The 26,847-nt window shown below is 39.4% G+C and overlaps 1 protein-coding gene and 1 pseudogene across 10 annotated transcripts in view; one reads left to right on the plus strand and one right to left on the minus strand.

The window, feature by feature from the left end:
• KLHL32 (kelch like family member 32) overlaps window positions 1–26,847 on the plus strand; it is a 225,724-nt gene that overhangs the window by 62,272 nt on the left and 136,605 nt on the right. For all 10 annotated transcript variants that reach the window (XM_004372408.2, XM_023727567.1, XM_023727569.1 and 7 more), the window contains one exon: window positions 7,678–7,858. In XM_004372408.2, coding sequence (XP_004372465.1) covers window positions 7,678–7,858 — 181 coding nt within the window. The remainder of the gene's footprint in view (window positions 1–7,677; window positions 7,859–26,847) is intronic.
• Window positions 1,157–1,397, minus strand: LOC111819736 (cytochrome c oxidase subunit 7B, mitochondrial-like; annotated as a pseudogene).

Here is a 26,847-nt window from a genome sequence, read left to right on the forward strand (position 1 = left end):
GGTGGTGAAGGGTGATATTGGCATCTAGTGGGTAGATAAAAACATCCTACAGTGTTTAACAGGGCCAGAGCTCCTGTGAAACATCCTACAATGCACAGGACAGCCCCCTACAACACAGAATGGTATGGCCCCAAAGGTGAATAGTGCTGCGGCTGAGAAACTTTGTTCTAGATTTATTATCCAGCCCGTACAGCACATGGAGACCGTTGTACCTGGTCTGTCACCACCTCGGTCATGTGAAACAAATTCCCTGACTACCAGGATCAGTGTGCATTCATCTCCGAATGAATTTTTACTTAAAATCTGTCATTCCTGTTTTTATTAGTCAACCTTATCCTACCACCATCTGTTCTCCACAGCACCATTATCTCCATAATGGTCCTTCCGTGTCTGCTGCAATCCAGCACCCACCCTTCCTCACCTCTCAAACCCTTCTACTGCCCCGTGTAACTGCTGCACCCTGACGTACGCTCCCCTGTATCATCTCTGTCACTTCTCAAAGCTCTGCTCACCTTCCTGTTCTCCCCTGAGACACTGCTTCTCTTGTAGCCCTCTCAAGTGATAACATTATTATTTCCTGATACTTCATGTATTTCAGGGATAGGTGAAGATATTGTTGTCCCCCTGAGACAGTTTTATTTCTAGATCATTATTCATCAAACTGGTTGTTAGAGAGAGCAACAACAAAAACATGCTCTTCTGAAGGTCGTGCCCTTCAACTCTGTCACCCTCTCCTCCTCCCCTCGTTGTTTGTCAGGGTCATTTCCCCTCATTCACTGAGCACGTTGGCACCTGACTTATTATCTTCCTCCTCATTGCAAACCCTTGAAAATCTCCCAGAGCCCTCAATATCCACATGGAGGAGCTGCCCAATGTGATGGCTCTTGGATCCTCAAGGTACTTCTCCAAAAACCTTCTTCTTCTTCTACTCAGCCACTGACTCCCATGGGCCATACTTTGGACCTCGTCGTGCCCAGTAGTTGCTCTGTTTCTGAACTAAATCAGTCACTTTACTTCTTCTTTTTTTTTTTAAAGTTTCAAATGTACTTTATTTCTTCAATAATGCTGTATTTTAATGGGTACACAGTGCTTTTACTTGGCATCAATGATGAGTTGGTTTTGAAACAGTTCAGTATTATACCACCAGCTGGTTTGATTACTGATCTTTCCATTCCTTTGGGGTGACTCTGCACAGGGGACAGGTTCCATTCTATTCCAATTTGTATTGCTGTATATGTCCATACAGCAACACAGAAAGTAGCTCCACTAGCTAATACAGCATTACCGTATTTGTCATGGAAATCAGGTGCATGTTTCTGGTGGCTCGTCCTTGCCATTATTTGCCAAATGCTTAGAACTTGAAGACAACTTAGTGCGTTTCTGGCCACGGGAGACATCGTTTAGAAGTAAATAGAATTGCGGCAACTGCAGCTGCTGGCTAGGTGCAATCGCATCAGGTACTCTTGCAAAGAGCCAGTCACTTTACTTCTATCAGGACCTCTTCTCCTTCTAGTTTGTTGATTTACCTACCCCACTATGGTTATACTTTGACCTCATTGCAATGTCTAGTCCATTGTCCCAGCTACTTTCGACCAATCCATCCGTCATTTTTCCCCGTCATTTCCCTTCTAATCCAGATTCTAATTTCTTCTAATTTAGATTCTATAGGTCATCATTTCAGTATCAGTCTTGCTAAACCCTTAATTTCTCTTGCTCCCTTTATTTTTGTGTCTTCTTCTTGACAATATCCAAACCCAGATTAGCCCAGCTATCCATATTTCCATGCTCATGTTGTCCGGTGGAGACTGGTTCCACTAAAACATTAGATTCAACAAACCAAAAAAGGCCTAGAGTTTTAGTATGTGTTTCTGGTACTGAAGGAGCAGCTGCCCTTTGTCAGAGCTAAACCCAACCCTGCTTCTCTGCTTTGAATCTCATCTTTCTTATCTTCTCAGCAACCTTCTGTTGACTGTCTCTCATCTGTGTTCTTGAGACATAGCTATACTTCTGTTACCCCCTCTATGCACATGAGTCACAGATTTGCATCTCTAGCCCAAATCTCTGAGCTCCGTGGATCAAACTACATATTTCACATCTACTCTTGGGTATCTTAAAGACAACTCAACCCTCAGCATGTCCCAAACCAAACTCACCATCTTCCTATCCTGCAGTCCTGATCCTCTTCCATTGTCCCCTATTCCAGGAACATCAGGTTGTATAAGCCAGAAATAGAGGAGTCTTCCTAGGGACCTTGCACTCACCCACCTCCATATCTGAGCCATCACGAAGGCCTGTAGATTTTTCCTCCTAAATAGTTTTCAAACCCATTCCTCTCTCTAAAACTCCACCCTTACACTCCAGCCCAAGGCTCAGGACCATCACTCGCCTGAACTATAGCCACAGGGCTGCTCCACTCTGGCTCAGTCTCCCAGACTGCTCTTGGAATTACAGCCATAGCGAACCTCTTCCTGTGACTTCCCATTGCTCTTAGGGTAAACTAGCTCAGAAGTCCTGCATGAGTGTCCTCTTACCCTCTGCTGCTAGGCCTCATCTCTACCATGCTCTCCCTCGTTCTCAAGGTTCCAGCCATTAATGATCCATAGACACACTGTGTAAGGGCCATGTTCCCTGCCACAGAACTGTAGCACTTGCTATTTTCCTGCCTGGAAAACTTCTCTCCACTTCTTACCAAGGTGATTTGTTCTCATCCTTTAACCCTCAGTTTCTTCAGGGAAGCCAGGTTATTTGATTAGTTTGTAACTGTCCTGATAAACTGAATGTCCCATGAGGGCTGCTACCCAGTCTTGTTTGTTCATCATGGTATCCTCTGTACCTAGCTCAGTACCTGGCACAGACTGAATAAGCATTTGTTGAGGTAAGAAGGAAGGAAGAGAAGGAGGGAAAAACGGAGGGAGGGAGAAATGAAAGAAGGAAAAAGAAAAGAAAGAAGAAAGCTACTTGACTGTTTTTGATACATAAATACATAATACCATTATCGATAGCCTTAATTAAAAGCTACTTGCATATTTTTGCATATCTAAGTACTAAGTAAACAGATATAGAAATTGACTAGAATTTTTTAAATTTAAAATGCAGATGTTTAAAGCCACGCATCTGTTTTGGAATTTATATCTTAAAAACTGACTGAATGCAGCCAAAATTTATTGTATTAAAATGAGATAAAAAATGTTAGCTCTGTGAGCTCTATGATTTGTACTAAAGCAGTGCTTCACTGTAAATAGGGCTGATGATGTTATGAATATCGTGCTCTACATTTGATTTATTGATTTGTGTAATCAATTCCAGAAAGAAAGTTAAAGGCTAGAAGTTTTGAATAGTCCTGTTCTCTAAGACCTGATGTATTTATCTCCCCTGACATACAGAGGATGCTAATATATGGCAATCAAATGACTGCTCCCCTGGCATCATGGAAAAATGATTTGTCTACTCAGGGAGTCTGGGGCTTCACTCTTGCACCAGAGGCAGAGGCTGGGCCCTGTGAGATGTAGGCACAGCCTCCCTGATCTGGGCTCACCTGAGGCCCTTATAGAGTTCTGGTGGAAAGAAATAGAAGGATCCATCTCTCTGGGAACTTGTAGACCAGAGCTGTCCAATAAAGCTATAATGCAAACCATATACAGTGAAACTTTTGAGAGCTGGAACTCGACGGGACTGCTTTGTTTTTCTGGGTCTTGAAAGTTTTCCTTTGATCCCTAAAATGAGACAAGGCTGCAGTCTTACCACTTTTCTGTTGCTTGTTTTAGTAGAAAATATTTGTATTTTCTTACTCTGACAGGTTTCTGTCTTACACAGGTTCTGGCTTTGTCAACTTTTACTATATATGATCTAAAATTTTCTAGTACCTGCATTTAAAAAAGTAAAAAGCAACAGGTGAAATTAATTTTAACGGTATCTTTTTTCAATCCAGTAAATACAAAATATTATAATTTCAATATGTAATCAATATAAAAATATTAAGGAGATATTTTGCATTCTTTTTTCCATACTGCATCTTTGGAATCCAGTGTGCATTTTACACTTAACAGCACATCTCAACTTCATTAGCCACATTTCAAGAGCTCAGTAAACACATGTGAGTAGTGGTTACTGTATTGGATGGTGCAGTTCTAGGGAAATCCTTTAGAGAAGAGAGTATTGTGGTTGCCTGGGGAATCCAGGTCAGTCTCTACATTTACCTGCAGATTTTGAGGTGGCACCTTTAGCTGCTAACTGAAAGGTTGCAGGTTCAGGTCCACCCAGAGACACCTTGGAAGAAAAGCCTAATGATTTCCTTCTGAAAAATCAGGTATTGAAAGCCTTGTGGAGCACAGTTCTACTCTGACACACATGGGGTTGCCATGCGTCAAAATCAACTTGAGGACAGCTATTAAAAAAAAAAAAATTTGCTTATGTTGAAGACCTTTCCCAGTTTTAGAATGACACTCAGTTCTGTGTTCCTTTAGCAAATCTAGGCCCAGCTTTATGTCTTTTTTTTAGCAACTTAGGAAGTTTTAGGAGTTTGACTTGCTCTCTCTCTTCTTTGTTTCGCAGATAATAGTGGGGCAGTGCTCTAAGTTGGAGGTTTAGTTTGCTAATTTGGTATAAATTATAGATGCCAAGGGAGTTGTTGGCAACATGTGTTTATTCCCTCATCTTAATTTAGGAATGGTTTCATTATAGTCTTTGATTCACATCCTCCTTGGTTTATGATTATTGACTTCACATAGTGGGCCTGTCACCTTCCAGCTGTGTTCTGTGGCCACATGTGCCTAAATGTGTACAGGGTCAAGGTCTTTTGTAGATTTATATCTGAGATTGGAGTGAGATGTTACTTTCAAATATAATAATGACTTGTTGATTAGTAGGCCTTTATTTCTTGCCAAATGTCAGAGTGTTTGTTTCTACTTCTAAGGATTCCTAACATATTGGTTGCGAAATATTTAGTATCTTGTGCCAAGTGTTGTCTTAAATATTTAGCATGTTGTTTTCTTTAAGCTTGAGTGTTTCAAGCTCAGCTGAATGATCCTGTGAAATTGTACAGCATCAGAATTGTTTGAGAGCTGAGCCCTTTATTCTTTGCCAAATTTCAGTTTACAGCTGCTCTTTCCCTGGCAAGATTTATTCACTGTCAATAGATGTCTGAAATGCAAATACTGATTCAGTCTTGATACTAAGGACACGAATTATGGCACTATATTTGGAAAATGAGTTAGGAAACATTTTAAGGTAATTATTTCAATACGTTCATCTTTTCCACTACAAATGAAATTTCAAAATATATTTATGTAGCATTTAAGATTATGTAAGTAGGGACAAAAGAAATTATAAAAGTTAACAGATACATTTTCTAAGGTTATAATAATTAAAATTTATATTTTATTCCTAAACTTCCTTTAGTCTCAGTGTGAAGATAAATGTTTTTGAAACATGATTTCAGACATTTCTTATCACTGTCTCATGTTATGTTCATGTATAATATTCTAAGAGGTAACTTCGATTTGAGATTATATATAATTAAGTATAAAATTAATAGATATTTTTGTGATTTTTTTTTCCCTCAAGCATAGATTTTTGAGACCTTTACACATTGCCTTTTTTTTTTAAGCAGTAAGTGGAATAATATTATTGTGTTCTTGATGATGTTTCTTCAGTTTTCTTATCTGTAAAATAGAGGTAATAATAGTACCTGCCTTGTAGGGTTGTTGTGAAGATTAAATGAGTTAATAATTGTAAATTACTAATACTTAATTCATGGAACATAGTAAGTACTATGTGGTTGTTAATATATAAAAATGTCATCCTTTTGGAAATGGTTTTTTAAAGACTATCCTAAAGCTTTCCTTAGCTGATATAGTACTTCTACTATTATTCTATTCCTTTATTTCTTTGAGTGATGCTAATTAATCTCCATTCTAAGCTTTGCATAAAAAATTTATAAAAAATTATTTTTGCTCTCAAAGGCATTTTTAATTACTAATTTTGAAAGCCTGCCTAGAGATGGAGTCACTACATGATGCTAGTAGATGCTACATTTCAACTGAAAATAATCCTCCCACCTTCCTACGGTAACTGCTTATATTATCACCTCCTGACCCGTTATTTTTCTTTCCATAGTTCTTACATTTCTGATGCTTCTCAGCCAACAATGTCCAATAAAGCTTACTGACTGCCTCCTGGCACTTCATGGGAAGCATTTGGTTAATTTTAAGGTGGTGATGTGTGCTTAACTGTACTGTACCAGCCAGCTGGCACCACAGGTTGAGCAGAGCCTTTCAAATAAATCAGCCATGCAGACTGGGCTGGTGGAGACTCCCTGGCTCCCCTGAGGAGCTCCTTCACATCTACAGAGAGGGGTTGGATGCAGGAACTACTGGGAAAGGAGAGACGATGCTCTGTCATACCTATGGTATTTTTACTGAGCTTTGAAAAGAGTCTGGAGGCCAGAAAAAGAAAAACGAGTATCCTGTGGCCCGATGGCCTTTGTTCTCATTTTGTGAGTACCCTACTACCAGTACATCTTAGCCCACCGTAGTCAACTACCAGTTCCAAGACCTTAAGACACTGTAGAGGTTTTCTTCTAAGCTGGTATTGTCCATAGATATTTATAAGTTCAGTTTGCATTTGGTGTTTATGGCCTTCAATTCTGTATCATTTTAGGAAGATATGGAGTTTCACCTACGAGTTTTAAAAGGACATAAGGATAAGTGGTTTAGAATGAGATAGAGAGGGAAGGGGTAAATTTTACGAGGGATAAGTTAAACAATTTTACAAAAAAGAACAGAAAATAAAATTGTATATTCATTCATAAATTTACTACAGTGATCACACGTAGATGTTAAAGACTGATAATACAGATATATTTTACTTTGGTTTAAATCTGTTTGCATTTACAATGGCACTTCCTGTGATGTTCTCCTTGTGGTACATAATCTCCCAGTTTTAATAATAAGCTGCTATGGTTTAGTTGCCTTTTACATGGAATGGTCACCAACATCCCTTTTTCCCTAACCAACATTTGCTCAGTTGTCTTTTGTTAATTAATGGAGTATGAGTCCTTATGGGGAGACATGGTAACTTCCTGGATCTCTGGTGAGTTATCCAGGTCTAGTGAATTTCTGTGATGGATGAGTACATGGCCATGATCACATTCTGACCCTGCCCTAATAATCTCATGCAGGTAATACAAAGCTAGAGAAAGAGTCAGAGACCTAGAGAGGGGTCTCAGAGAGGAGACACACATGCACACATACACACACAAACACACACACACACACAAATACACATAGCTAGACACACATCCAGAGAAGGCTTTGCACCCAGAAATGTACACACACTGAGGCGACATGGACCACAGACATGGACTAATATGCAGGCACAGACAGATGGGCAGGCACGCAAACATGAATTCAGAAAGAGATGCACTAGTAGAAGAGAGAGAGAGAGATAGACGGACAGACAAACACAGACCAAGACCCTGCAGGGCAGAGGGGTAGAGAGAATCAAGTAAAGGAGAGCAAGAAACTGGTGAAAGAGCAGGAATGGGAAGATCTCACTCCACTGTGGAGATAGTACAGTGCCATCAGTGATCCCTAAGTCAGTGTTGAAGCAGTGAGAGAACATGGGGGCACCCAGGCCTGGTGAAAGTCAGAATGTTGACTTGACTGCTGTCCTTCACAGTATTCAAGAAATGCTGACAGGCCAGAGGCTCTGCCACTCTGAATCGCACAACCATAGTGTCCTGGCAGCGCTGAATCAGCAGAGAAGTGATGGCATCCTCTGCGATGTCACCCTGATTGCCGAGGAACAGAAATTCCATGCTCACAAGGCAGTCCTAGCAGCATGCAGCGACTATTTCCGGGTAAGTCAAGGTAGCTTGTTTGTTTGTCTTAAGATATCAGTGAACAAAGAATAACAAAGCTTCCTAAACTATCACCCCGTTGGCAGCCAATGAGATGGTGGTCCCCAGAATTGTGCATGTTGGGGGCCTGTGTTCTTTCCTGGGCAGAATGAGATTTGGCGTCCCATTGGGATCCTCCCTGAGTTGCACACTTGTATGTCCCTCATGGAGGGCAGACCTCTACTTCGCATCTGAGCCAAGGGGCAACCATAAGAAAATGTGGCATTGTAATGCTCCATAATGGGGTGTGGTTTGGAGCTGGATATTTCCGGATATGGAAGAAACAATCCATAAAACAAGTTGTTAAAACATTAAAAAAAAAACCCGTTGCCATCGAGTTGATTCTGACTCATGGTGACCCCATGTGTTAACAGAGTACAACTGCTCCATAGGGTTTTCTTGGCTGTAATCATTACGGAAGCAGATCGCCAGTGGATGGGTTTCTTCTGCAATGCTGCCGAATGGGTTTGAACCGCCAACCTTTAGGATGTCCCTAAATATATGTAGTGTTTCTAATTTTTAATTTTCTGTGCATGTTCTTTACTTAACACTTTCTATTTGCTCCAGGGACGTGGACACAACTGGCAATATGGACCTTTATGTTTGACACATGGGTATCTTTGCGGCTGAAGAAGGCATAATGTTGTCTTTGTTCAGTAGAACTTTGGAGTTTGATTTCCAGTGGTGAATGTTATGGGGTCATATAATTGTCCTTTGAAGATGAAACTTGTAGCTATAGATAATTGATGTCATTTACTTAGCATTTACTCTGATTCGGGTGGTGGACAAAGGACTTTATATGCATATCTCATTTAATCTTCACAAAAACCCATTATACAAACATACACACACACTATTGAAATAACCATTTTATATATAAGGAAACTGAATCTCAAAATTTAAATAATTTGCCCAAAGTCACAAAGCTTATAACTGGCAAATCTAGAATTGAGTTCCAAGTCTGACTCTTAACCAGAATGTAGTCTTCCTCTTATAAGAATATGAGGAAAAACAAACCTTGACAGTTATTAGCCAGAATTTTTTGCAATGTTAATTTATGAATATATATAATTTTAATTCTTATTTAATTTCTTTTTTAGTGTTGTTTTAATTAACTGGTGATTACTAGCAACTATAAAATATAGCAGTATAAAATAGCTAAGTAAATTTGGAATATAAATGAAATTGTGGATTTTTATTTTAATTTCTCTCCCCTAAAGCCTCAAAATTATTCTGAAACCAAGTGAGGCCCTTGGGCAATGTATTGGTTTAATTTGGATATTTCCAATAATAAGCTTGTTTTTGATGTTGAAGAGAAAATATTAACTGTAGTCAGTTGCCATTTAGCAACTTACAGAGAATTTTCAAAGATGTCAATTCATAAAATAAAGCATTTTTTCAAAAAGTGTTTTAGATATGATAAAACCTAGTAATATAGAGAATAAAAAGGTAATTGCTTGAAATGTCTGTTTCTAAAATAAAAAGTAGGAATTTAATTCTAAACCATTAAAATGAAAGCTGAATATTTGTAAAGTGACCTTTCAGTTCCATTAATATGATGATACTTTTTATACACTTTCACATTGTCAGGTATTAATCTTCCAGAAAGTTTATGTTATTCAGAGGGTTTTTGAAACAACAAAATACTTTGGATTGTATGTATATTATGTAACATGAGTTTTGCCTTGTTCTCGACCATAGTGTAGCCTTCTTGGTGCTTAGCTTCTCTCTTCTTAGTCTCCACTTGTTAGGCTTTGCATTTACTTTTTGGAAATGGTTTGCATTTATGCAAGTGTGTATGGGAGAGTGTTTGCATTTAACAGTCTTAGTACTGTTGTTTTGCTATTTTTGGTTGCATCGAGTTAATTCCAACTCATAGTGACCCCATGTGTGTACAGTACAACTGCTCCATAGGGAGTTTTTCATGTCCTTGACCACAACGCCCCCCATACTCTGGTAGGTTATGCACAGAGTACCTTCTTTATAATACCTGTGTTATAAAGCCTATGAAGTAAACTTTATTATTCTCACTTTGGAGATGAGGAAACTAAAGTGCAATATGTTTAAATAACTTGCCCAATGTCTGCCAGATGTTAGTAGAAGAGCCAGTTTTCACACATCTGTCTCCCAGGGTACCAAATTGTGCTTTTTCTAGTTAAGCCATGTAGCCTGCTGGATTCATACACAGTTTCTTAAATTTCACAACTTGCTTGTGAGATGAAAAATAAGTGTGTACTAATTGTTCAGATGGAGAAACCAAGACAAAATTGGAACAGTTGGCACTTAACTCCTTTCTAGGCACTGTGCTAAGTGCTGGAATTTCAGTATTTAACCAGACATAGACAAAGCCCTCTAGAAGCTCATCATATAGATATTATACTGGAAGTAATTTTTGCCTTGTACTTTGTATCTTTGATTAGCTTTTGCTACTTGACAAACTACCCTAAAACATAGAGGCTAGGTAGTTCTTCTGGTCTGGCCAGCTCAGCTGATCAGTGTTGGGTTCAGTCTTACATCAGCACTTACCTGAAGGGTTGGCTGGAGGCTGGATGATTTACATTGGACTTGTTCACTTGTCTGTTTGCTGGGGTTATAGTGGAAATTGAACCATTTATTTCTCATCATCCAACAGGCTAGCCGGGGCTTCTTTACATGCAACTAGATTCTAAGAAGAGCAAGAGGGCAAGTCTCAATGTACAGTGCTTTTCAAACTTCTACTTGTATAACATTTACTAATGTTTCGTTGGGCCAGCAAGTCACATGGCCAAGCCTATATTCCGTGTGGCAGGCTAGTACTAAAGGGAGTATATACAGGAAGGGGAAGAATTTGTGGCCATTTTTGCAATTTATCACTGTCAAGAACGGTCAAGGATCTGGGATTTTACCCTACATCCAATCTAACAGTTAGTCTACCACAGTTTCATGGATGCTGATAGAAGACGTGAGACTCCTGGGTCAGTGATGAGGGACAGTTTATTACTCACAGCAATAGCAGTAGCAGAACCTCAGCATTTTTGCACCTGTGACTGTGACTTGAGCATGTCCTACAAGGTGACATGAAGAGGGCCAGGTGACATCTGTACATGGTGGGCTGCATTATAGAAAAGGGGCATTGAGCTTAGGGAAACTGAATCTTTTATAATGGGCAGTAAACATGCCTGCCTTTTACTCTCGAGGAAGCCATTATCTTTATTATACTGGGCAGTAAGCATGTCTACCCTTTGCTATGGAAGGAGAAACTGTTATAAGCAAGACTGCCCTTTGCTCCTGAGGGCAACACTAGCTCCACCTTCCAAGGTTATTTTCTATAGAAGCATCCTTGAAGAGAGTCCAGAGCAAAGGGCAATCAGTGCCTCATTCACAATACATGCAGAAATACAAGAGACCCGTGGAGAACTGTCTCCCAACAACCACATGACCTGGCCTAGAATTATACAGATATACCTCTCTTGTCTCTTATTCTCTACCAGTCTAAAAACACCTGAAAACAGGCTCCAGTCTTAGTAATTTCTGAATCTTTCACAGGACTTATAATATTGCCTTGTACTTAGTAAGTGCTCAATAAATATTTATTGAATGAGTCAAGAAATAGTTTCCAATTATCTTAGAATTCCATATATATTTTTTAATTGTAATATCCTAAATATTAAAAGCATGCAAATTATTCATGAATTTTTCATTCCTGAGTGATCTGTTCAAGGTAATTAAGTATTTTGATATAAATTAGGTTTTTGTACTTTGTACTCTTGTATTAGCTGGTAGATTATTTTGAATCTAAAGTAATTGTTGTGACTCGTTAAAAGTGGGACTACAAGAGTGAGGATAAGCCCTCAGCTTTGATATAATCTGTTCCTTTACATTGGTCTGGGAGTTAATATCAGCCATTCTTACCTAAAATATGAGTAAGGAGCAGCTGAGCACAAAGTATTGTGACTTCCTAGAAAATCAGGTTCATAAACATTTTAAAAGGATGTGTAAACACACATTCTTCAGCCAAGTAATAATGATTTAAAAAATAATAAAAATTAGGCTTAATTTTAGCAGTATAGATACAATATGGCATTAGTCAAATGCTAATGGAATCAGACCAGTGACTTCTAAGAGTATAAAGCAGGGCATGAACAAATGGACAAGCTTAGGAGTCAGACCTGGGTTTGAATACAGGGGCAGGGATGCTATCTGTTCACTTTTGTTTCCCATGGTGCCTGGCAAACAGTAGGTGCTATTTTAATTAACGTTTGTTGGGTTATTCGTCCTTTTACGGAGTCTACAAGCACTGGCAAGTCATCTTACTTCTATGAGCCTACGTTTTCTCGTCTATAATTGATGATCATTCTCAGGATGGGTTGCTGTGGCGATTTAGATAAGATAAAGTGTGCAAAGCATTAAGTGCAGTTTCTGACACACAGTAGACCTTCAATAAATGTTAGCTCTTTCACTCCTTGGAGTAACTTATGCTTCCTGTCATACCCTGCCTGGACCCTAGTGTGAAGAGAGGACAGTTAATTTTAGGTTCAGCTGGTTATACCTTTTGATGATCCAGAATAACTTTGTGGTTCCATCCTTCCCTTTCTTTTCATTTTCTGAGTCTGATGCCTCCTTCCCTCTTGCTTAAAACATTCCAGTAACCTCTGGTTGTCCTCTTTCCAAACTCTCATGCAGATGACTGTGTGATTAACTTTTACTCCCCTGCTCAGGTCCTCCAGAGCTCTTCAGTGTCTGTCTACCACACTCCCACAGTGTGCCTTCTTACTATCCCATCAGTATTCATGCTCCACTTTGTTCCCCATCTGCTCATCTGATGCAGCCATGAAGCTCCCCAAACATACTCTTTCCCACTGCAGGCCTTTCCCCTTCTTGGCCTTGCTGATGACAATTCCTCTGTGCTGTCCATCTTCTGTGGTTTATCATAATCAACAACTAGTAAGTAGTCTTTCACAAAGTCTTACCCCGACCACCCTCTGTCACCTCCCCAAGTTCATATACAGGGTCTTCCTTTTATAAAATCTTAAAACTTTCAGCTTGTCCCCTTCAAGAAATTAAAGATTATGTACCATGTATTACAGCCCCATTCATCAGTAACTTCTCTGAGTGGAAATGTGACTAGCCTAAAACTATGTACCAAGTTGGGTAGCCTAAACTATATGCTAGGTGAAAGTCCATCAAAATACCACTGAATAAAAATGAATGAGGAAGCACTGAACCAGAGTTAGCAGGAGACATTAAGGATTTGTAATCTAGAGTGTGTGTGTGAGGGAGAGGCAGGGATAAGTCAGCTTTTTATTTGCTTTCCCCTTGGCAGCCCCTCCAACAGAGAGGACAGTAAGTTGCTGGGCCCTAACCTGGGCAGTCCTGGGCTGTGGGTCACCCTGTAGTGTCTGGAGGCATTTGTTTAATGTTTGCTACCCCCAGCTTACATCTCCATGAACACCTACGCTTTCTTGGCTGGCCAACAAAGCAGATGTCTTGACTGTCTAACATAGTTCCATATATGTGTTAGTAAAGTGATTCAAATATGACATTTTGAAAAGTTAAATATTTGAACATCTTTTCTCCTTAGAGCCTGAATGTGCTTCTATCTATGAAATTTTTAGTTTTGAAAGAAGGGACTAAAACCCATGATAAAAAATCTGTGTTCCATGTATTTTTTTCTAATCATACTCTCCAGTCACTATTTGATTAATGTGGAATAAAACAAACAAAAAACAGTGGCCGTTGACTCAATTCTGCCTCATGTTGACTGTGTGTTTTAGAGTAGAACTGTGCTTCACAGGGTTTTCAATGGCTATGAACATTTGGAAGTAGATCACCAGGCCTTTGTTCTGAGTCACCTCTGGGTGCATTCAAACCACCAACCTTTTAGATAGCAGCCAAGCCCTTTACTATTTGTGCCACCCAGGGACTCCAAAATGGCACAAAAAGCCATTAAATAATTATATATTATATAATTAGAGGAGCCCTAGTGGCACATTGGTTAAGAGTTCAGGCTGCTAACCAAAAAAAAAGGTCAACAGTTTGAATCCACCAGCCGCTCCTTGGAAACCGAGTGGGACAATTCTGTTCTGTCCTATAGGGTTGCTGTAAGTCAGAATAACTAGAAATAATTTTTTAATTCAATAAAAACTTGTTGATACCTACTGTTTTCTAGACATTGTAAATTAATTCATAGTCTGGTAGATGATAAAGGTTAGTGAAAAAATAACTATACTATAGTATAATAGGTATTAAGGACATAAGGTGATGTTTTGAGGCTTGAAACCTCATATTTATCCCTCTTCCCCTCTCTGACATTTTAAAATTAATAATACTAACTGCCATTAATTGACCATTTACTGTGCTCCAGATACTTATTTTAGTGCTTTATGTATATCATCTCATCTAATCCCCTAAAGAAGCCTATAAGGTGAGTATTGTTACTATCATCTCCATTTCAAAAATAAAGAAAAGGCGGCCCAAAATTAAATAATTCCCATGAAGAACATGAAGACCCTTTAAGGAGGAGGACTGAAGTAAGCTAGGAGCAGATGGCTGGAGGGAAGGGGATGTGTTTGAGGCATGGTTTGAAGGAGGTGGACTGGGTGTGGCTCCTGGCTTGAGGATGGGAGAGAGTGGGAGCAGGGGATGCTCACGCTAACCACAGGTCCTGAGGTATGGAGGGTATAGGGACAGAACCAAGGGTACTTGGTGGTTCAGTGGTGGAATTCTCACTTTCCATGCAGGACACCCTGGTTCTATTCCCAGCCAATGCACCTCTTGCACAGCTACCACCTGTCTGTCAGTGGAGGTTTGCTTGTTGCTGTGATACTGAACAGGTTTCAGAGGAGCTTCCAGACTAAGATGGACTAGGAAGAAAAGCCTGATGATCTACTTCTGAAAATCAGCTCATGAAAACCCTATGGATCAAAAAGGTCTTATCCACAACTGCTCAGCGTCATGGTGCAGGACCGGACAGCATTTCGTTCCTTTGTACAGGGGGTTGTCATGAGTTGGGAGCTGACTTGATGGTAACTAACAGGAAACAGAATAGCCACAGGCATTTTGAAGGAAGCTGGACCACTGGGGAAGCTTGCAAGGAAGGCTGAGAGTGAATGGAGCTGTTTTTTATGTATTCCTTGTCTTTCTTCTATTTTGTGTGTGATGAGTGAAGAAAGAACTACAAAGGTGTTTTCCTAAAGAAAAAATACCTGTAAATATCCTGCTGTGTATTATATTTTGATTCTAAATGTTGAAAAACAAACATCCAAAAGGCCTCAAACCTTGCCACCCAGGGAAGGAAATAGCAATTATATTTAGATCTACTAAAAGCAACCTAGAAAAATAAAAGCCACATTCCTCTATATCTCTTATTAGACTTTTACTTTTCTTCTAAGCAGGAAACAAAAAAAAAAATCACTAGTTTCCCTGAGTTCTTTGGCAAGCTAGTCCTTAGGAGTAGCAAGTTTCCTATTCTTTACTGGAGACAGTCCAGCAAGGCAAACCAAATATTTGTGGATCCTGAAACAACAGTATTGCTAATTCCTGCACATGTGCACACTGCTGTGTTCTTTCCTTTCCTTGACATCTCGATTTCACATATTAATCACAGAAGTATCAGTGTGCCATTCTTACAGTATGTTTTAATGGTCAAAAAACCATTAACGGTGAAACAATATTTGTTAGAAATTAAACAGTTTGGCTTGAGAATAAGTTTTATCAGCTTTCAGGATATTATGAAGATTCTAAGAGAAAAAAATAAGGAAACTTTTAATGGGCAGATTAACAAGGCTATGGGAAAGTCAGATGCATGATGTTTTTTAAATGTACATTTCCTTTTTTGTTTGAATTTTGATAGCAAAAAATCAAGAAAATAATTTATTTGCAAATTATAATAATCTATCTTACTGTATTTGATGAAATTTTGAAATGAACAATTCTTGACAATAAAAATAGATAAAAATCCAAGCATTAGGATCATTTTATCTTTGCCATATTCTCTTTCTGGTGATAAACGTATTTTGTTCTATGCAAGTATAAAATAATTTATCTTTATTTTAAATATTTTTGCAAACCTTTACATTTTTTTCTTGGATATTATTTAATATTTATTATTTTCTCTTATTTAATATTTTCAATACAGTAGCTATTGCTACTTCCAGAAGAAATGTACTTCTTTTTTATACTTCTTAACGTGGTAAGAACAAATTAACTGCATGGTGGATATTAATGCCAAAATGTGCACATAATTCACCACTGTCTCAACTTCACGGGCTTTTATTGAGCGTCTACTACATGCAGAAAAGTTTGTGCTAGATGCTGCATGAAGTACAAAAAGCATCATCATTGCAGCTTCTGCACAGACACAATGGTTAAAACCTCGGGAGCATATGTGATTGCTCATGAGGAGGGAAAAGAAAGAGCAAGCAAAATGCCTGTAGTCAGACCTTAAGGACATCTTTACTCAGAGGGCGTAAAGAGAACAAGAAGATGGCTGAGAACACAAAGAAGGAAGGGTCAAAGATAATCAGTGTACATTTTAATCAATACCATAAAAGGAAAGGTTTCCAAGGGATTGCCATATCTTTAAAAGGTTAAGGCGTATCCAGAAAAATTCACTGATCTTCAAGACAGTGGTTTCAGTAGAATGGTGGGAAAGGAAGCCAAACTCTAAAGGGTTATATATAAAATATTGCCTGGTGCTACTCAAAGTGTGGTCCACGGACCAGTGCCAGTCTGCAAAATGCATATTACCTGTCCACACTGATGTGCTACAGAATGTAAACCAGTTAACCTCACTGCACACTCTTTTAGTTCAGTTGGCATTTTTTTACAGGAAGTCTTTCTTGAAGAAGCAAGTAGTGAGTTTATTTGTGCTCTGGCAGGACTCCACCGATAAGTGAGGAGGTGAGCCATATGCTATCAAGGAAAGAGTAATCCAGGCAGAGGGAACAGCAAAGAGAAAGTCCTGAGGCACGAGGTGCTTGGAGCTTTACTGAATAGTAAGTAGACTGGTCTCCCGAGAGGCATGAGCTAGGAGGACGAGTAGCAGGAAGTGAGCCTGGATCATGTGGGATGGCCTTGTACATTGTAGGCTCTGATTAGGGTTTTGGTTTTTACTGTCAATGAGATGGGAAGACCTTGAATAATTTTTTTTGTTTATTGTTGTAGTTTAAGTGAAAGTTTACATTTCAAGTTAGTCTTTTATACAAAAATTTATACATACATTGTTATGTGTCCCTAATTGCTTTCCCTATTCTGTGACAGCATACTTCTCCTTTCTACCTGATTTCCTGTGTCCATTCAACCAGCTCCTAACCCTCTCTGCCTTCTCATCTCACCTCCAGACAGAAGCTGCCCGTTTAGTCTCATGTATCTACTTGAGCTATAGAAGCATAGTCGTCACGAGTATCATTTTATGTCCCACAGTCCAATCAAATCTTTGTCTGAAGAGTTTGCCTCGGAAATTGTTTTAGTTCTGGGCTGATAGAGAATCCGGAGGCTGTGCTTTCCGGGGGTCCTCCAATCTCAGTCAGACCATTAAGTCTATGACGTTGAATAATTTTGACAGAGAAGTGATAGTATCTGACTTTTGTTTTGAAAAGATAATTCTAGCTTCTCTGGGGGCATCAGGGTAGAAGGAAAGACTCCAGTTAGGAGGCTATTACAGTAAGACAGGAGTGAGATGGTGGTTTGTAGGGTAATAGGGCTGGAGGTGCTGAGAACTGTGGGATGCATGTTGAAGGAAGAGCCCATGGAATTTGTTGATGAACTGGCTATGGGGTGTGAGAGCAAGAGAAGCATAACAGCTGATTCCCAAAGGGTTTACCTAAGGCACTGAAAGGAGGAAGATGTCATTTACTGAGATTAGGAAGAGCAAGGGATACTAATTTTGCAGTCGTTTGGAAATATTAACAACACGTGTACTTTAAGGAGTCCTGGCGGTGCAATTGTTAAGCCCTTGGCTACTAACTGAAAGGTTGGTAATTGGAACCCTCTGTGGGCGATCTGCTCCCATAAAAATTCCAGCCTAGAAAACCCTATGGGGCAGTTCTACTGTATCACATGGGGTCGCTGTGAGTCGAAATTGACTCGATGACACCTAACAGCAACGACACAGGTCTTACCACTCCACTTGTTAGCTAGTAGTTTGTACACATACAGGTTTCCCCCACGAGGTGGAGACTTTCCTGAGGGGAGAGGTTTTGGCCTTCCTGATATGTTCTTGTTTACCTGTGTCCCTATCTGTCCAGCACAGTGCCTGGCATGGTAGGTGCTCAGTGAGTATTTGATGAATGAACATGTGTTGATTTTAATGCAGGTAGGTTACAGTTTAACAGCAGTTCTGGGGTCCATATAGGACATATTTGCAGAGTTGTGTTTCTGGTGGTGGTGATGGTTTTTATACTGCTTTCTCTCCACTTTACTTACTGGTCTCCTCACTAGTGGTACTGCTGACTGGGAGTAGGGTGTTATTCTTGATTTTGGAATCTTACAAGGGTCTTCAGCCTCAGTGGGAGTGAAACATTGAGCACAGTGTTTTTGTGTGCAAGCCATTGTGCCAGACCAAGAGGTGAAAACACTAGCTGGAAGCTGCCTCTAGCCTCATAGGGGCCAAGGCATGCACACTTCAATAGCAAAGTAAGAGTGCCAGAACAATATAGTGGTGGTTATAATAATAATATACTTACCAATAAACATTCTTATTTGATTCTTAAAACAGCCGTTTGGGTAGGTATTTTATCCCCAACATATAGGTTAAGAGCCCAGGCTCATGATAGTAACTAACTTGCAGCGCTTGATACATTTGAGTGGCTGTTAACTGTGGGGAGAAGTTGAATTTTTTTGTTTCCTATAAGATCTAGCAAAGTGCCTTGAGTATAATGACACAATCATTGTTTTTGCTGAATGAATTAGTGAATAAGTGAATGATTTTGAAGGATAGAGAAAACATTGGTCTTGAGTCATCTTGGAGGTGTCTTGGAAGAGGAGGGACTTCACCACACATTGTGTGTTGTGTAAATTCTCGAAGGGCTTTCCAGGCTGGGGAGGCGTTAAGGTAGTCATAGAGGCAAGGGAAAGCAGAGAGGAAAGATAGCGCATACTATTTTGTGGCAACTGCTGTGCCAGTGGGTTACTTACAGAGGTTCATTTTATCCTGACATCAACTAGAAGGGATGGCTCTTCCCGCTTATCTCTAAGAAAATTAAGACCAAAAGAGGTTGGGGAAGTTTCCTAAGGTCTTGTGGTTATCAAGTCGTGGAGCAGCAATGCAGACCCAAAACTAACACATTCAAAGGCTATGTTATGTCTTGTTGTTTTCCACCTTGCCACGTGAGGCCCTGTCCCCTTCGATCTACTGGAAAAAGTATGGTGCATCCTGCCATGAGCTAAGTCCTGGTCAGTTCACCCCGAAAGCACTCCAAGGCTGAAGGAACTCCTGAACTCCTTGAGGCTGCTGGGAAGTTGACTCCTTGACATGCTTTTGTGACACCTCAGGTTGCCTCTAAAAATAAAGTTTCAAATAAAAAACTTAATGTAAGTTATACAGGTTAAGAGCAAGAAATATATTTTAAAGAATTAGAGAGGTAGTACAGTTTTAGACTGAGACCAATTTGGCTTATAATATCTCTGTTCCAATATTTTCTGACTGTGTATGCCTTTGGGCAAGCTTCATTTTTGCCTCAACTGTAATAATAGGCATATTGTCTGTCACTTATTTCATGGGGCTAATGTGGAAATTAAATGAGATATATCAGGTGCAAACCAAGTGACTGAAAATGTGCTAGATGCTAAATTGATGGTTCACTAATACTGGTTTTTTTTTCCAAGCAGAGAAGAGCCTAGTATGTTAGTTCTTTTGGGTTTTGTTTTAAACTAAAACTCTGTTAAGAAGCAAAAATGCTTAAAGCTACTCAGCAATGACAGTTTTTGCTTAGAACTAGAAATATGTCTTTATCTTAGATTTCAATTTAACTGCTTTTTCTTAAAATTATTTTTCCCAAGCCTGTACTTCTGAGACGTGAATCTTTAATCTTTAGAACATGCTGTAAGCTCTAAGCTCTTCATTGTCACTAATTGAGGATTCACTGACCACGCCACTGCTTCCACTTTTAATTTACAATCCAGGGTTAGCATAAGTCTAATTTTAAATGTTTAGAAAGTTGTTTATGGGATTAAAAAGAATGCCAGATGGTATTTTCCTTTGTCTTATATTTTTAAAAAGGGGAAATTTTGTGTGTATAGGTGTGTGTTTGTTATATGCTAGTTTACTGTTTTGAACATACTTTGTTTTCTACTTTGAATTCCCTATTTGATAGAAGTGGAATGGATATGACATCTTGCTGGATGATGGGGAGGAAAGCTGCCTATATCCTTGTTCACACTTACCCAAAGAATCATACTATTTCATATTTAAGAACACTATAAAAAGTGTGGAAGGGACTTCTTGATCTTAATCCTAGTGTCTTAAAACTGTGGAGGTTAATTTGTATTCCTCATGGAAGAGCTTTGGTACCAGTTCTGGGGACTGAGGGGCATTGTCAGGCTGTCAGGAGGGCCTCACACACAGACCGCTGTGTCTCAGCCCTCAGCTGTGAAGACTTCTTTTCAGCCTTACACAGAAGAAGGCAGAATAAACCAGCTGAGATGGCCCTAACAAGCTACTGTTGTTTTTTCCCCAATTAAGGGGAGAAAACAGGATTGGACACTGGTTTGGGGAAAAAAAAAAAAGGTGAGAGTACAAGAGAATATTTATAGGGCCATCTGTGTCACACTCCTGGCTCATTGAGGATTATCAGTAAATGAGAGCTAGTAGAAGCAGTGGTAGCAGCAGCAGTAGGAGTAGATGAAGTGGCATGAGTAGATGAATAGATGGCATCAGTGGCAGAAGCAATGATGCATGGTTTTGGTAGGGCTCATAAAGGTGAGGTGATGGTATTAGTAGAAATCAGTGCCTCCTGGCATTCTAGCTATGGAATCAATCAATTTCGGTTCATATTCCAGTTTTATCACATACTACCTACCAGGTGACAGGTTCAGTGGTAGAATTCTCGCTTCCCATGTGGGAGACCTGGCTCTGATTCCTGGCCACTGCACCTCATGTGCAGCCACCACCCATCAGTCAGTGGTGGCTCACGTGTTGCCATGACGCTGAACAGGTTTCAGCAGCGCTTCCAAGAAGAACTGGGAAGACAGCCCTGGTGATCTACTTCTGAAATTCAGCCAGTGAAAACCCTGTGGATCACAAAGGTCTGATTCCTTTGTGCATGGGGTCGCCATGAGTCGGAGCCGACTAGATAAGCAGCTAACAACCACCACCACCACCAAGTATTTTTAATTTCAAGTTCTTCAACGTCTCCAAGTCTGTTTCCTTACCTATAAAATGAAGACAGCAGTCTCACAGAGGATGCTGTGAGGATCACTGAGATTTACCCTGTAAAATACCTTGCACAATACTTAGCACACACGGACCCTATAAATGGAAGCAATTGTTATGAAGGCAGTGACAAGCTTGTTTAATTATAGTACTTGTGGTGTATCACTTTGTGTCGCCTTATGTTACGTTTCATCCTAAAGCAAACAAACAAACAAAAAAGAAACCAGTTGCCATCGAGTCAACGGACTCATAGTAACCCTATAGGACAGAGTAGAACTGCCCCATATGGTTTCCTAGAAGCACCTGGTGGATTCAAACTACCGACCTTTCAGTTAGCAGCCAAGTTCTCAACCACTGTGCCACCAGGGCTCTGAGCTTTCTTCTAGTAAGAACACTATCCTCTTTCCCTTTCTTCCATGGGATTTATAACACTGTATGAATGCTATATCCAAGTCCCTAGGCATTTCTCTAATTTTGGTAAGGATACTTGTCACCTGTTAAGCACCGAGGAAAAAATTGTTAAATGTTAATTTGTAGCTATTTGCCACAGCTCAGAAATAGAAAAAGAATCACAGGAAACCAATTAAACTGGCATTCTCAAGTACTCAATCCTCCTTTATGTTTGTCAGAGTAGCATCTGAATGCCTCTCTTCTGAGATGAGAGGCAGGACTTATTTTATATTTGTCTATCCCTCCCTTGGAAACCCTGATGGTGTAGTGGTTAAGTGCTACAGCTGCTAACCAGAAGGTTGGCAGTTTGAATCCACCAGGTGCTCCTTGAGAACTCTATGGGGCCGTTCAGCTCTGTCCTGTAGGCTTGCTATGAGTTGGAATTGACTTGATAACAATGGGTTTGGGTTTTTTTGGTTTACCACTCTCTCATCTTTCCCTCATCCCTCTCCCCACCCCCTGACCATTGAATGCTTAGCTCTGGACTTTGCACATAGTAGGTGCAGCAAATATTTTTTGAAACATTAATGAACTTTAGTCAAATCATTATAAAATATTTTATAAACTGTGTCCTATAAAGTGCTTTGTTCCTCTTAAATTATTTCTTTTTCTAAAAAATTCTACTTTAGATGAAAGTTCACAGAGCAAATTAGTTTCTCATTAAACAATTCACATATTGTTTTGTGACATTGGTTGCCAACCCCACAACATGTCAACACTCTCTCCTTCTCCATCTTGGGTTCCCCATTACCAGCTTTCCTGTCCCCTTTTGCCTTCTTGTCCTTGCCGCTGGGCTAGTGTGCCCATTTAGTCTCGTTTTGTTTTATGTGTCTGTCTAATCTTCGACTGACGGGTGAACCTCAGGAGTGAATTCAGTACTGAGTTAAAAGGGTATCTGGGAGCCATACTCTCGGGGTTTCTCCAGTCTCTGTCAGACCAGTAAGTCTGGTCTTTTTTTGTGGGTTAGAATTTTGTTCTACATTTTTCTCAGCTCTATCCGGGACCCTCTATTGTGATCCCTGTCGGAGCAATCAGTGATGGTAGCTGGGCACCATCTAGTTGTGCTGGACTCAGTCTGGTGGAGGCTGTGGTGGTTGTGGTCCATTAGTCCTTTGGGCTAATCCTTCCCTTGTTGTCTTTGGTTTTCTTCATTCTCCTTTGCTCCAGATGAGGTAGGACCAATGGAGTGTCTCAGATGGCTGCTCACAAACTTTTAAGACCCAAGATGCTACTCACCAAAATAGAATGTAGAACATTTTCTTTATAAACTATATTATGCCAGTTGAGCTAGATGTCTCCCAAGACCGTGGTCCCTAGCCCCAAGCCCAATATTCCATCCTTCAGGGAGTTTGGATGTGTCTGCAAAGCTTCCAACCTCTTAAATTATTTCTGATGATAATCATCATGTTATCTTACACATGCAAGAATTATCCCTCATCTTTCTTCTATTTTGTCTGTGCATGAGTGAAGAAAGGACTACAGAGGTGGTTTCCTAAAGAAAAAGTACGTGTAAATATCCTGCTGTGTATTATATTTTAATTCTGAATGTTGAAAAACAAACATCCAAAAGGCCTCAAAGCTTGCCACCCAGGGAAGGAAATAATAATTATTTTTAGATCTACTAAAAGCAACCCAGAAAAATAAAAGCTACATTCCTTCATATCTTTTACTAGGCTTTTACTTTTCTTCTAGGCAGCAAACAATCACTAGTTTTCCTGAGTTCTTTGGGCAGCTAGTCCTTTGGAGTACTAAGTTTCCTATTCTTTACTGGAGACAGTCCAGCAAGGCAAACCAAATATTTGTGGATGTGTGGAAGTATTTTCTCAACCTTAACTTGTATACCTGGTGTATGCTGCAGCCTGCTCATATAACAAGGTTTTGCTTCTAGTTGGTAAACAAGGCATTCCCATGGAGCATTATTGTAGCATGGAGGGGGTAGTGTTGGCACACGATGTGTTTATCATACATGCCATGATTTCATTGCTAGGTCATTTATTTCTTGTCTAGCCAAGTCCACATTAAATTCTATTAGGTCAGCTCTTGAGGTCATATAATAAAATTGCTGTTTTCTTAGAATGGGAGACATATTACAAACTAATCTCCCAGTTAGGAGTCCTGGTGACGCAGTGGTTAAAGCACTGGGCTGTTAGCTGAAAGGTCGGTGGTTCAAACCCACCAGCCGGTCCATGGAAGAAAGATGTGGCAGTCTGCTTCCGTAAAGATTTACAGCCTTGGAAACCCTATGGGGCAGTCCTACTCTATCCTATAGTGTCATTATGAGCCGGAATCAACTCGACAGCAGTGGATTTGGTTTTTTTATGTAAAGATTCAAATAAGAGGATTTCAGGGGTGTAAGACTAGACCAGAAAATTAATATATTCTTAACTAAGAAAATAATGATTGTTTTTCAAATTGCAAAGCCTAAAGGAGGGGGTGGAGATAATTTGCCATTTATTAAGCTTTTTTCTTTTTTTTTGCTAGCCTTGGTGCTTGGTGTGGAGCCCTGGTGGCTTAGTGGTTAAGAGCTCAGGCTGCTAACCAAAAGGTCAACGATTCTAATCCACCAGCCACTCCTTGGAAGCCCCATGGGGCAGTTCTGCTCTGTCCTATAGGGTCGCTGTGAGTCAGAATTGACTCGATGGCAATGGGTTTGGTTTTTTGGGGGTTTTGGTGCTTGGTGTATTCACATTCCTTATCTTCATTTAGGAGCCCTGGCGACGCAGTAGTTAAAGTGATCGACTGCTAACTGAAAAGTTGGTGGTTTGAAACCACCATTGGCTCCTCAGGAGAAAGATGTGGCAGTCTGCTTCTATAGAGATTTACAGCCTTGGAAACCCTAAGGGGTGGCTATGAACTGGAATTGACTTGATGGCAGTGGGTTTTAGGTATCTTCATTTAGTCCCCCTTAGAAGTATGTATCCCATTTAGTAAACAGTATAAGTATTTAGTAAGAAGTTATCCAGTCTTTTGATATAAGTTTCATAAATGTCTTCAGTCAGAATATATATTAATTTTTCAGTGTTCCCAGAGCTGAAATGTTAATCACCTATTGAGGCAAAGGAAAAAATCAGCATACTACGGGAATTAAGCCAGCTTAGCAACTTGCTGTGACTTATTGAATTAGATGATTTCTCATTTTTGTCACAAGCAATATTTGTTAAAATAGATAAAGTATTATTTTAGAAATTTTATGTCTAAAAGTTAAAAAGTGTAAAAATTAAAGTAGATAATGACTGGAATTTTGAGAACAAATCAACATGACATTTTTACAGATGTTAATTTTAAAAAGAAGAAAATCCTGGTCATATCCTGATGAGTTATCCCATGCAGTGTGTTTAGGATTTAAGGGATTAACAAGCAGAGCCAAGATGGTTGTGTTTTAAAGATTACACTTTAGCTTAGAGCCAGATGGCAAAGCTCATTCCAACTGGAGGTGTTTCTGGATTCCCAGGGTTCTCATCTAAGGTATAGGGCAGCAGAAGGGACTTCCCTCATCACTGGAAAAGTAGCTAGTCTGCTCCATGTATAGGTAAAAGTTTTCTGGTAGCATTCTGATGGAACAGATAATGATAAACACAGAACAGAAGGCTGGGACAAATGCAAGGATTAAGTGGAAAAGAGCTTGGAGTGCAGAGAACTGAATTGTGCCACGCAAAGGGGTCAGGGTCTTCTAATCTTGAAGTCAGGATAGTACTTCTGTAGTAATTCAGGAAGGAACTGAAACAAGAATGTGGCAGAGATGGCCAGCTAATCCCCGAAGATGTTTGCTCCTTTTCTGGAGTTGTTGCTGTGAAGTATCTACTCAGCCAGGGACTTCATTTCCCAGCACCCCTTACATCTAGGAGGGGCATGTGATTAATTCTTGCAAGAGAATATGAACAGAAAATATGAGTTACTTGCAGGACTAAATGGTTGAGAAGCAGCCACGTCTACTCCACAGCCTGTCTGTCTTCCCCATCTGCAAGCCAAATGGAAAGGACTCAGAAGACAGGGAGGAGGGTAGAGACCTAAGAGGAAAGGAGCCTGGGCCCTGAGTGACCATATGGATGGCAGCTGAACTAGGAGTACTCACTCTGGTCTGTGCTGTGAATGAGTGAAACCATGGAGAATTTTGGTTCTATCTATTATAAAACTATCTAAGATTATAATGTCACATTACCTTAACTAATACAGAATCATCAACAGACACAAAAATCAAAGAAACTCTGACAGTGTGGAAGAAAACAGTTATTGATGCATTCAGAGAGGGGTTTTATAGTCAGTATAGTTAATATTGAACAAAGAAAACTTTCTTCATTGCTAAAGATGTCATGAGAAAAAAAGAGAAAGCATGACAAATAATAACCCTACATAAGATGGCAGAAATTAGACTAAATATTTGAGTAATCACAATATAAATTAACTGATCAAAAGCATCCATTAAAAGGCACAAACTCTGATTAATTAAAAGTATAAATTAAGTATATTCTGTTTATAAGAGACATACTTCAGAAAAAACGCATTAGGCAAACACAAAAGTATACAGTAGCAATATTAATGTGAAACAAACTAGAATTCAAGATAAGCAAAATTAAAAGGAATAAAAAGTGATATTTCATGCTGACCAAAGTAACAATTCATCAAGAAGATAATAGTTATGAATCTATATCCACTTAAGAAAGCTTCAAGATGTATTAGTAGAATGACAGGAGTATAAGGATAAATCAACAAATCCACAATCAAAGTGAGAGATTTTTAACTCTCTTCTCTTTGAAACTGACAGATCAAGTAGATTTTAAAAAATAAAAATGTAAGGAGAGGGTTTACGTAGCAGATGTTCTCTCAACACACATGAAAGAGTTGTAAAAACTTTAGTTGGCAGGTCATTCTGAACATCTAGTGAGTAGGCAATAAAGGACTCACTAAAACCAGAAATCAATATCAAAGTTAATAGTCTACTCTTTATATGCTTGCAAAGTAAAAAAAAAAAAGCATAGGTTAAAGGGGAAATCAATATAGAAATTACAAAATATTCTAGACTGAATACTAATGAAAGCACTGTTTATTATGAATTTGAAGAAGGATGGTCTGTGTTTCTTTCAAGTTTCATAAGTAAGAATGATTTTTATTCAAGCTAAAGAATATATTTTTTTGTCTTTGTCCATACAGA

This window comes from Trichechus manatus, unplaced genomic scaffold, assembly GCF_000243295.1.
Source record: "Trichechus manatus latirostris isolate Lorelei unplaced genomic scaffold, TriManLat1.0 scaffold00017, whole genome shotgun sequence".
NCBI lineage: Eukaryota > Metazoa > Chordata > Mammalia > Sirenia > Trichechidae > Trichechus > Trichechus manatus.